Below are 13512 nucleotides of genomic sequence, written 5' to 3'. Positions count from 1 at the left end.
AACTGTGCAGCATTTTTTATTTTTTTTGCAGGTTAATCTCAGGGACCTGAAACAAGGACTTTATTAATATAAATATGAAAATATAATTAACTAGAGAATGCAATTTCTGGAGAAAATGCATGTGAAGGCTCAAATGCTGATTGAAAAGTTGTGGATTAATATCGAATGATGAGACGGGATGAGAATGTGTAGTGTACCTAATGATCTTTCCAAGATGGCCGTCACTCTAGGGAGTCCTAGTGACGAGAATCCAGGGTGTGCCTAATGTTCTGTCCAAGATGGCCGTCCGTCCCATTGGGGAAGACTCGGGGCAATAATGTAGGGTGTACATATTGTTCTGTCCAAGACGGCCACCCCACTGGGGAAGCCACGGGACGATAATGCAGGCTGTGCCTAATGTTTTGGCTAGTATGGCTGCCCCACTGAGGAGGACAAGGTACAAGAATCCGAAGTGTACCTAATGCTTTGACCAATACTGTGTAATATGGTCACCCCACTTGGGGAGGCTTACAGACTAGGATTCAGTGTGTACCTAATATTGTGGCCAATTTGGCTACCCCATTGGGTGCATTGGGTACACAAGCTGAACAATTTAGAGTTGAAACGGTTTAAAAAATGTAGAAATTAAAGGAGGAAAAAAAGGTAATTTTGGAATTTCTTTGTATGTATTTTAAGAGTGAAAATGTAGAATTTTTGGTAAGTGGGAATTTTTGGCGGGCAGCACGATGATAGACTGGTTAGTACGTCCGCCTCACAGTGCAGAGTCCGCGGGTTCAAATCCGGCCAAGGCCTTCCTGTGTGGAGTTTACCTGTTTCTCCCCCGTGCCTGCGTGGGTTTTCTCCAGGTACTCCGGTTTCCTACCACATTCCAAAAACATTCATGGTAGGTTAATTGGACACTCTAAATCAGGGGTGCTCAATTCCCATCCTCAAGAGCCCCTATCCAGCCTGTTTTTCATCTCTCCCTGCCGACAACACACCTGATTCAAATGTTCATGATTGTTATCAGGCTTGTGCAAAGCTTGCTGATTCAGCCACGGCTCAATCGTCTCATTTTTTACACGCGGTTATGACGTGACATAATCTTTACTGACGTCTCCATGAAATGAGATCGAAAAGCGAAAATATTTATTTTAATTTTTCAGTGAAATAGTGCTCTTTTTTCCACTGTATTTTTAAATTCAGGCAGTTTTGTTTGCTGGATGGATAATTTAAGTGCAGCTTTTTAATTCATTTGAAAGAGACCTTCAACTTCGTGCTTTTTTGTAAGAGTTCAAAATGTGTTCATTCATTAAATAAATTGGATTTCATAAGCAACACACTATTTTCCAAGAGTAAAGATGTGTATACATATAGTGCTGTCAAGCGATTAAAATATGTAATCGTACTTAATCACATTTTTCATAGTTAACTCGTAGTTAATCGCATATTTTGTTTATTGTAAAAAAAATCCATTGATTTTTCCGTCCCATTATTTTTTTGAATTTTAATACCCCTAACATGAATAAGAGGATTGATTTTCTTATGCAAATACTTTATTTAAAGGGAAGTCAACCCAAACATATTTTTTTCAAGAATGTTTTATGCAGGCCCACTACTTGAAACAAGGCATTCTGATAATTATTGCGTTTGTGGAATAAGCGTTAATCCACCTGTTTTTAGCCATCACTGGGGGCAGCCATTTTATCACGTCTGTGGACTGAAAATAACATCACAGTTGCTCAGGTAACAACCAATCACAGCTCACCTGTTTTCTTAAACTGAGCCACGATTGGTCGTTATTTGAGCCCTCAGGGCATCTGTGATGTCATTTTCAGTTGACAGATGTGATAAAATGGCCGACCCCTGAGATGGCTAGATTTTGCTGCTTGACTCAAATTCCACAAACACAATATTAATCAGAATGCCTTGTTTCAACTAGGGGGCCTACATAGAACATATTCTTGAAAAAAAATGTTTGGGTTGACTTCCCTCTTCAATTGAAAAAAGAAGCATTGGATTCAACCCTCACAAACCGCCCCTCAGCCCTTTCAAACACACACACACACCTACACGCACACACCCACGCACGCACCCACACGCGTCCGCGCATGCACACACCCACACACACACAATCATTTACATTAGTGTTGTTCTGACAGATATGTTTATTTCGTCTTGAGAGCGACTTGTTGTTCAAGCGCCGCTTGGATTTAAGACTATACGAGAGCAGTCATTTGTACGCACGTCATTTTTTATTGCACTCTGTCAATGACTTCGACTAAAAAGATTATTACTTGCTGCTCGAGTGTCTTTTAAAGGTATTTTGTTTATCAAAATTCTGTTGTGGTTATATTTTAATGTAAATAGTGTTAGATAAATGAACAAGAAACAGGTGGCGTACCGCTGAGATTGTCCCGTGCGGCTCTCGATCGCGCTGCATGGTTCCTGCTGTTATAAAATACAGCTGCTTTGGAGCAAACGGCATATTATTTTGTATTCATTATTTTTCGAAAATGCTGCAATATTGTTTTGTGAGTATATATTTCTTTATGTATATTGTGCTTAAGTATTTATTCCCTTTTGATTTGGCTTGGTACGGCGCTAAAAAGAAACGAGAGAGAGAGAGGTGAATTAAGGCGAGACTGTTCACGTCTGACTCACAAGACTCAACAAAACACTGTCCTGCCATGTCAGTTCTCTTTAGCAAGGCAGATGCCAGAAGAAATACATATTCAAACCTATATTGTAACCCGCCATACTACGGCCTCCAAAGATAAGGAAGAACAACTTTTAAGCATTACAATACCGTCGCGACTATCACCGCGGGGCAGGGGCACTCAGCCGTGCATTTGTCAGATGAGAAATGCATCCTCATCGTCAATATTTTGAAGCAGATGTAACACCTCCTCTACTCTAAAGCTTTTTTTTTTTTAATATACATGTACTCTAAAGCTTTTTTTTTTTAAATATACGTGTATTGATCATGGTGACCAGCAGCCTTTATCAATGCAGCCGCTGGTTGCTATGGAAACCTTAATCACGTGATCCAAAAAATTGACAGGGTCAAAAGGGCGTTGGATTAACGCTGAGAATAACGCGCTAAATTGACAAACATCAGCACTCACAACCACACCTAGGGGCAATTTAGAGTCTCCAATCAACATGTTTTTGGAATGTGGGAGGAAACCGGAGTACCCGGAGTAAACCCGCACGGGGAGAACATGCATATATATATATATATATATATATATATATATATATATATATATATATATATATATATATATATATATATATATATATATATATATATATATATATGTATATATATGTATATATATGTATATATATATATATATATATATATATATATATATGTATATATATATATGTATATATATATATGTATATATATATATATATGTATATATATATATGTATATATATATATGTATATATATATATATATATATATATATATATATATATATATATATGTATATATATATATATATATATATATATATATATATATGTATATATATATATATATATGTATATATATATATATATATGTATATATATATATATATATATATGTATGTATATATATATATATATATATATATATGTATGTATATATATATATATATATACATATTAATACATATATATGTATATACATATTAATACATATATATATGACACACATATGCATAGGAAGATATACTGTATATACATCTTCATTTGAGATGTCACAAAGTGTTTGTAGCTAAATCCATACACCTTTTTTCAGGAGCTGTCATGTTTCCCATCGCTGACGTTTGGCCAATGATCAGAATCTACAGAGGAGGCTTCCTGTTAATAGAATTCCTGTTCCTCTTAGGTAAACACAAACACACACACAGTGTGTATATATATATATATATATATATATATATATATATATATATATATATACACTGTATACCGTATACCCACTTTTCCCTTTCAATTATTCACCAGATTTTACTGTTTAAATTATTACAAACAAATTGCACAGATAAAATAACCTTACAAAGATTTGTGCTATTGTTTGTGTGTGAATTTATTTTGAGTGGTGAAAAATGGCTACCACGACCACCTCTTCTTTGTGACATGCTAACACACCCATGTAATTAAGGCCTTGTCTACACGTAGCCGAGGTTTTTTAACAACCGTATATCCCCCCCTAGACTGTGTTGGAATACGCATAAAAAATACGCATCCACACGAAACCGCGGAAGTGCGTTTTCAAACGCATGCCAAGCCTCTGGGTGGCAGTAGTTAGCCAAATACTGTCCATTTAGAAGGAACTTCCGTCCTTTGACGTCACTTTTATGAAACCAGAAACACGGCGCCAAACTCGTTTGGGAGAACCGACAAGAGGTCAGAATTGCTTTTAAACCTTTCAACGAGAATTAATGGTTGGTTGGGGACAAATAAGTAAGCAAAAAGCCCATCGAGAATGGCTATAACCAACGCAGCGCCGCGAGAATCCATTTTGTCTCGCATGAAAACACAAGTCGCGCAATGACGTCAAAGCATTGTTGTCACACCGTGACGACGTAAATCTCCGGGTGTAACCGTCCACAGCAAAACGCTAATCCGGAGATATCCGCAAATCTCCACTGCGGCCGGAGTTTTGCGTTTTCACTGAAAAAACTCCGGGGACGTGTGGATAATAGGGCTAACCGCAGGCTTATTTCCGGTGTTTTCAAAAACCCCGGCTACGTGTAGACAGAGCCTAAGAGCCCTTTACACCCTGAAAATGCATCAATTTTAAAAACAATGTTGACCAATAAACTCTCAGGTCATGTTTTGCACAATATACGTAATCTTACTGTAAATGTCACACTGAGGCGACTGTTGATTTATTTGAACAGAGATAAGCTACAATTTATTCAAGTTGCCACTTGTTGTTAAAAGGGTTGGCTCACCTGCCTCCATAAAGCTGTCGTATCTCAAGTTTAAGATCACGAATCAAAGCAAAAAAAAAATTGACTGTTGGACATCTGATCTACAAAAACTCAAGTCAGGTCCCTCCTATCTCAAAGGCACCACTGTATTAAAAAAAAAAAAAAAAAAAAAAAAAATTCAGAATATCTCAGCGTATGTTAACAACTAAACAACAGTGTGTCTGTTTTTACAACATTTCCTGTTCGCACTGCACTGGCTGCCTTTGATTTCTCTCCTCACCCCTTGGCTGCCCCACACACACCCATATGCTCCATGCACAATGCTGCTGTTTTGTGTCAAATGGGTCAAATTCTGATAGACGCAATTGGTCTGTATCCGGCATGTGGATATATACACTATTCAAATGACAAATAAAACTGTGAGGAGGCGTGTTGGGGAAGTGGACGACCCAGGCGCAGAAATGAAGAAAAGCAGGTGGAGTGAGCAAAAGTTTACTAAAGGGCTCCTGGAGGGGGGGGCGCGTTAAGAGGCTGGCAACAGCGATGCAGGCAGGCCGGGAGGCGGGCGAGCATAGAGGGTCGAAGAATGAAGTAGGATGACTTGGAGCGAAGACGATCTGGCAAGTGGTCTGCATCCCAGAACCGCTTAAGTAGGCGCTGCCTTAATTGGAAGGAATGGATCACAGCTGCTGCCAATCCCCACGTACCTGCTCCCGGATGCACAGGCACACACATACACACACACACCTCAGGGCGCTGAGGCAGCGGCCCTGACAAAAACTGCCACGAAGTTGCATGTTCAATTACATTTTTATGTGGTCATGATCTCGGATGCATTTAATTGCTCAGTTCTTAAAGAACTGATTTTATTATTAGATGCTGTTGAGTAGCCTCATTGACATAATGCTAGTAAGGTGCATCAATAGTTATATCTTTGAGTCTTCTCACATGTATTTTCTTGTTTCTTAATTATGTTGTAGGTATTAACACCTATGGATGGAGGCAAGCAGGAGTCAACCATGTGCTTATATTTGAACTCAATCCCAGAAATAACCTATCCCATCAACATCTGTTTGAGGTTTGAACAAACACACATGTTTGATAAATGCCCCGATTGGGATTGAAGGGGAAATCAACAACAAAATTTTCTTGACAACAAAATGTTCTATGTGCCTCCACTAGTCTTAACACAACATTCTGCTTAATATTGCGTCTGTGGAATATGAGCAAAATCCACCTATATTTATCCATCTCAGGGGCTGGCCATTTTGCCACTTTCTGTCAACTGAAAATGAGTCATGTCAAATTTATTTATATAGCCCTTAAAGGGGAAGTCAACGCAAACATTTTTTTTCAAGAATATGTTCTATACAAGCCCACTAGTTGAAACAGGGCATTCTGATAAAAATTGCGTGTGTGGAATAAGTGTTAATCCACTTGTTATTAGCAATCTCTGGGGGCAGCCATTTTGTCTTCTCTCGACTGAAAATGACATCACAACTGCTCACAATGACCAATCACGGCTCAGATTCAGAAAACAGGTCAGCCGTGATTGGTCGTTGTGAGCAGTTGTGATGTCATTTTCAGTCGACAGAAGACAAAATGGCCGCCCCGAGAGATGGCTAAAAACGAGTGCATTTTGCTGCTTAATTTATATTCCACAAACACAAAATTAATCAGAATGCTGTGTTTCAACTAGTGGGCCTGCTGGGAACATATTCTTGAAAAAAATATGTTTGCGTTGACTCCCACTTTAATCACAAGAAAATCTCAAAGGGCTCCACATGCCCACAGTTCAATCAAATATGAACAACATCCCCTGAGTTTACTCGCCCCCTGAGAAACAAAAATGGGGGGATTTTACTGCGTAAAGGGGAAATCAACCCAAACATATTTTGTTCAAGAATATGTTCCCACCATGCCCACTAGTTGAAACACGGCATTCTGATTAATATTGCGTTTGTGGAATATGCAGCAAAATCCACCCCTTTTTAGCCATTTACAGTTGGTCCAAAACTCTGCTGCACGCCTTTGAACTGGAGCCAAAAAACGGGATCATATCACACCAATTCTTGCTTCTTTGCATTGGCTTCCAGTTACTTGTAGAATATATTTTAAGATTTTATTATTTGTTTTTAAAGCTTTGAATGGACTGGCCCCAAGCTATATTACTGACCTCGTCAAGGTTTACAGTCCAGTGCGCGCACTGAAGTCAGGGGGCCAGCACCTTCTTGTGGAGACGAGGAGGGACCTTAAAACCCGGGAGGACAGGGCTTTCTCAGTGGTTGCCCCCATACTCTGGAATGCTCTGCCCCTGCATATTACACGGCCTCCTCAGCCGAGTGTTTTAAGCCTCATCTTTAGACCCACTTTTATTCTCTTGCTTTTAACACAGCGTGAGTTGTGTGATCCTCTGTGTGTTTTAATTTTATTTTATGTATTCATTTATTTTAATTGTTTATGTATTTATTTTATTTCTTCATATATTCATTGGTTGTGATTTGACAAACAGATAATATGTGCAGCCCTTTGTAACAGTATTGTTTTTAAAAATTGCTATATAAATAAATTGGATTGTATTGTACTGGATATCAGGGAGCAGCCATTTTGTCACTTCTGTCGACTGAAAATGACACCATAACTGCTCAAGGCTCAAGTAAACGACCAGTCACGGCTCAGCTTCAGACAAACAGGTCAGCCGTGATTGGTCGTTACCTGCGCCTGATTAGTTGTGATGTCATTTTCAGTTGACAGAAGTGACAAAATGGCTGCCCCCAGAGATGGCAAAAATGGGTGGATTAACTCTTATTCCACAAACGCAGTATTTATCAGAATCCCTTGTTTCAACTAGTGGGCTTCCGTAGAACGTATTCATGAAAAAAATATGTTTGGGCTGACTTCCTCTTTAACTCATATTCCACAAATGTAAAATTAATCATAATGCCCTGTTTAGACTTGTGGGGCTACATAGAACATAACATTTTAAAGAACAAGTTTGTATTGACTTCCCCTTTAAGGGAAATGCAGAACATTGATTGACTGAATTGAAAACAGAGTGAAATAGTAAAAGTTACATAGTCCCACTCATCTGAAATGTTGTCACAACAATAATTCTGCATTTATTAGGGATCCACAGATACTGAAGCTAGTACTGTATTTTCCGAACTATAAGTCGCGCCGGAGTACAAGCTGCACCAGCCTTAAAATGCATAATAAAGTAGAAAAAAACATATATAAGTCGCACTGTAGTATAAGTCGCATTTTTAAAGAAAATTTATTTGATAAAATCCAACATCAAGAACAGACATGACATTTAAAATTTAAATAATTAACAATTTAAAATAAAAATAGAATAGAGACAAAAGGATGAACGGTATGCTTACGTTACATTACACAACGCCCCCCCCCCTCCACCACACGGAGGCCAAGTTGCCTCCGTCGCGTAACACTGATAAATTTGTCCATATAAATCAAAATAATAAAATTGTGCGCTACACAATTCCACTGAGCTACGATGGTAACATTTATCTTACATTCACTATATGTGAATTTGGGGGATTCATCGGAGCGCCTCATCCAAATAGTCACTCGAATCAAAGAGCGTGACCGGACACAGTGATAGAGAGCAATTTGACTTCAGTTAGCACTCCAATCCATTCCACAGACTCAACAACTCGCTCAATCCCCGCCTGAACACGACGACGAAGGAGGCGCGCATCTGCTGCTAGCCGCTAACGGCTAACAGACACCAAACGTCTCTCGTTAGGACCCCTTAGCTGTCCAACAATATGCCCAACATAAATCAACATAAAGAAAGGACCCATTAGCTGCCCGAAAACATGTCTGGTGTAAAATACACAAGTTAAACAGTGAACCAATGCCTGGATAAACGAAGCACTAATGAGGAATTTACAACAGGTATGTCAGAAAGACTGGGGTGAACCAAAGTTTAGTTCCGCCTTGGTGCGGAATCAATTGGTCTATACTACCCGCTTCAGCCAGTGTAAATTCTCTAAATTAATGTGGACAACACTACAAGGTAAAAAAAACTTTCAACTCTCAAAACGGTCGTAGATCGATTAAATAAGTATTTTATTTATCGCCGACCATGTAGAATGTTTCCAAGTCTCCAAAAGTATTTATGTATTTGGTCGTAATTATCTCTTTGTTGTGGTCCGCACCGTACGTGTTTGTAAGACCACAGGCAAAGCAAGTAGATGTATTGATAGTCAAATTGCCTTTTTATCATACTAGGCTCCAGCACTCCCCGCAACCCTTGTGAGGATAACCGGTATAGATAATGGATGGATGGATGGATATTTTAATTACTTATTTAACAAAATATTACGATTTAACTGTTTAAATTATCCATGTATTTTAATAGCGTTAAGGATTTATCTTTGTTTCTTTATGTGAAATGATATTACAGGTCTGCCCAACTCTGCACTACAGGTTATTCTGCCCGTTGTAAAATCAATATGTAATGCAGGTTTATATGCAGCCTTAGAACACCCTCCTGTGGTTGTTTGGTGTATTGTTTGCTGACCTTGAAAAGGAAAGGGATACTCAATCACTCAATCACATTTTATTTATATAGCACTTTTCATACATAAAAATGCAACTCAAAGTGCTTTAAAACATTCAAAGCAAAACATAGATAACAACATATTAATGTATTAATAATTTCACACATAAGTCGCTCCGGAGTATACGTCGCACCCCCGGCCAAACTATGAAAAAAAAACGTGATTTATAATCCGGAAAATGCGGTAATCAGGAGTGCTAGGGATACTGTCTGTACTTGTACTTGAATTCGAAAATTCCTTCAGTATTGATAGCACTTTATCATCTTGCGACATAACTTCATGTCAGGAGTTATGTCAGGTATGTGGTGAATCTTTACTCTTTTAATCCCAGCCATTTTCACTTGAACAACCCCCTCAATCCCAGCATTTTACTGGATTTTGACTGATCTTGCAAGGCCCACAGAATATTGTGTTCAAATGCTATATAACCATGGAGCCTACCAAAAGAAAGATTAGACTCTCTTCTTGGGCTGGGCATTATGACTAAAAAGTATATCACGATATAAGTGTTTTATATTGTTTGATATCGATATATATTGATTTTTTTTCTTTTTGTAACTACTGAAAATAATGACCCAGAGAAAAATGAACTTAGGTTGTTTTATTTTAACATAATACTGTACTTAACCTTTAACAAGAGGCGAACGTAACTATTAAAGAGTGAAATCAAACTTCAAGTGGCTCAATATAAAGATTAAATAAACTCCATCTTAAACATAATGTACTTAGTTGGGCTGGGCAATATGTCTGAAAAACTGTCACAATCTATAAGTATTTCATATCAGTCAATATTGATAATTGATTTTGTTTTAAACCTGTTAAAAAATTGTTTGTGTACATCCTTATGTAGTGCATTCTTAATGCTTGTTTGCATTAGGTGCTACCCCAAAGCAGTATTGTTGATACACATACATTAGCCTTCATTCAATATTCATACAATGTAAGTGAACTTATACTGTCTTGCAGTGCATACATTATTGTTGACCGACCATCTTAGGACTACTTTATCTTTTTAGCAGACTCAATTATGGCCATAGTCCATTCATATTTTACGTGCTTGATTTTAATTTGAGTGCGATGCCTAGGGTTGGCTATGACAAAACTGATGCTAGCATGTCAAAGACCGGGAACTTCTTTACTTGTACACCACGTCTCCACCCGGAGGCGTTTAATCAGGTTATCATGCATAATATCATTTTATTGTAAAAGAGTTGTACTGAATTAACTGGTCATTTATTTGAACAAAGTTACGCCGCTCGACACAAGTATGGCATGTGGCCACCGGGCCCTTGCGCATGCTCCTTTGGGTTACTGTAGCTGCTTCTTCTTCGTTGATTTAGCTGCTTCTTCTTCGTTGTTTTAACTTCTTCGTGTTTGGAGGCGGATGCGCGCTGCCAACATCACGCACCATGCTGCGATTGGGTTTGTTTTCTATGTTTTCCATTCATCCATTATCCTAACTATCCTAAGTCGCGGGCGTGCTGGAGCCTATCCCAGCTGTCTTCGGGCAGTAGGCGGGGTACACCCTGAACTGGTTGCCAGCCAATCGCATTATTGTATGTTTTAATGCATTTTCTATTGATATCAGTCACGTGTCAATCGCGATACATATTGATATTGAATTATCGGTCCAGCCCTACTCTCTTTTTTCAGCAGAAAAAAGGTTTGTTTCTATCTTTTTCTATTCTTCAGCAATCGGCATTAGAAAATAGCTAAGTTTCATCAAAATTCCAATTTCTGAAAGAAAAAAAAAACAGGAGAAAAGTATGCATTTCAAGCATGATTTCAACTTTGACACTTTTGTGACAGCTCAAACATCTCTTCTACAAAACAACATAAACAACACCACAAAAAGGGCTTTTGATAGCAAAATAATTGATTTGCACATAACACAAAACTATTGAACTACCGAACTGAACTATATGCATGTGCGTGTGTTTGTGTACACCTCCCTTACAAATTACCCTTTTTTTTTTGCGTGTGATATGCAATAAAAAAATACCTTGGTGCAAGGGCACATCACGCATCTCAGACCACAACCGTGTTTCGCTGCGCTTGCCTCGGCGCTGACATTTTCGCTGTGGCATGGCTTTTTTTGCAGTGGTTGTCAAATATTTTAGTTTATGTTTGGAGAGAGGTTCAGCGAACCTACTTGGTGGGTCAGTCTTAGGCGCCCTATGTTGTGGACCTTTTCCCACAGTCCCAGCCTCCTCAACGTTTCATTTGCAGCTTCTTCCTCTGTGTGTGGTTTCGAAGTCCACGAGTCTGCTACTGCCATCATAAAATCAAGGAGAGACAATGCGGTCCCTGGGTCTCTGGCTTTGAACAGGACATGTGCATTGAACATACGCAACTGAAATAAATAAGCCACAATTTATTAGGGCCAATTCAGGGATCTGCACATGAAGGGATACTAGGCAGTGTTCTGGTCAAGTTTGTCCGCCCCATTCATGTGTGCGTTGTACACAACACACCCAGGCTTCAGAACACTGACTTTTCGCCTCTCTCCTTTTTTCCACTTCCCTACTTGCTACATTTTGTCCTTGTGGCAGGTGGTAATCATTCTCACAATGCCCTCGTCCTGCCACGCAAGCGGCATCATGTTGCCGTTGTGGCAGACAATTTTCCCCTCTGCCCCCAAGCTGCTCTTTGTGGCTTCCTTTATCAGTTCCAGTTCCCCCCTTTTTCCTCTGAGTTCCACACACGAGTGTTTGCTTGAAGTAGACGAGTACACATGTCCATAGAATTATAAAAAAATGTCCATGAACAATGTGTACCCATGTCCAATTAGGCAGTCCAGCAACAAAAAAACAATATTTCCCGGGGTGCAAGGTTCTCCCTTGTATGGCTGCAGGTTGAAAGAGTACCCGTTTTCAGAATCACGTAAAATGTAGGATTTGATTCCATATTTCACGTGTTTCTGTGGGTTGTAAACCCGAAATGAAATGCGCCCCTGCCACTTCATCATCTACTCAATACAAATATTTTTGTACGGCTGGTAGAGGGTCTTAAACTTTGTCACTATGTAGGTCAACACTAGGTTGACTGTGTACTTTCAATCCTTGGCATCATTTGATGCATTAGTATCGAAATGAAGGAAGCTACGTATAATAGCCAGTCTAATACTGGGCTAGTGAAGTGTTGTCGGTTTGGGTTGGTCTGATGCGCTGGCGGCTTGTTTGCTTGAAATATGATTGTGCCCGTAATTTGCTAAAATGCGTAGTTTATTTGTCACTTTGCAAGAATTAAAATCTCCATAAAACATATTGTGTCTATGAACATAAATTCCGCCGCACGAAGCGGTCAAAAACCTGTATGCCCTTCCCAGTCAACACCTGTGCACTGTTTCTTTCTCCTTTTTTATATGCTCTTAGTGACACACAGTGTTCAAGAGAAGTAGTACATACAAACATTTGACCCATATTTGGCTTCTATACTAAGAATGTACTGAAATCTGTTCTTTGCCATAGTCTGGCCGAAAATGGGGTTTGAGTGCAGATGATACACACACCAGTATATTGCAAGGGTTTTTTTTTTTTATTTTTTTAAACAAATCCTGTTAAAACTAAGTCCAAATTCCAAAATGGCGGACTTCCTGTTAGGTTTAGCACATGGCTCCAAGAGAATTTTTGTAGGTCTCGGCCTGTAACATACAACAAAATCTTCGTAAATACAGGTGAAACGTATAATCGGGGCTGATTTTTAAAACAATTCTTGGGGGCGCTAGCGAGCCATTTTATAAACAATTGCAACGTAAAACAAAAATAAAAATGATTTCACCAGGCCTGATGTGTGTGCAAAGTTTTGTAAGATTTCATGCATGTTTAGACCGTCAAAATCAGCGTAGTTATATTTGCGAACTGCCCGTTGCCATGGCGACAGCTTTTAACGAAAAATCACAAATATCGTATTTTAACATCAGAAAGATCTACAGAGTCTTCCGAGCAATTCTGAGGTCGACCTGGTTAAACCTGCGAGGAGAAAAAGATCAAAGAATATAACATGTA

General features: G+C 38.9%; 1 protein-coding gene across 1 annotated transcript in view; it reads left to right on the top strand.

The window, feature by feature from the left end:
- LOC147140370 (solute carrier family 53 member 1-like) overlaps positions 1-13512 on the top strand; it is an 83375-nt gene that overhangs the window by 46441 nt on the left and 23422 nt on the right. The window contains exons 8-9 of the mRNA XM_086042923.1: positions 3779-3868; positions 5900-5997. Of these exons, the coding sequence (XP_085899049.1) occupies positions 3779-3868; positions 5900-5997 (188 nt within the window). The remainder of the gene's footprint in view (positions 1-3778; positions 3869-5899; positions 5998-13512) is intronic.

The sequence above is a fragment of the Filicampus tigris genome, chromosome 10 (genome assembly GCF_054856515.1).
Source record: "Filicampus tigris isolate MCC_2025a chromosome 10, RoL_Ftig_1.0, whole genome shotgun sequence".
NCBI lineage: Eukaryota > Metazoa > Chordata > Actinopteri > Syngnathiformes > Syngnathidae > Filicampus > Filicampus tigris.
The sequence above is the reverse complement of the archived record's forward strand: the minus strand, read 5'-3'. Positions and strand labels throughout refer to the sequence as shown.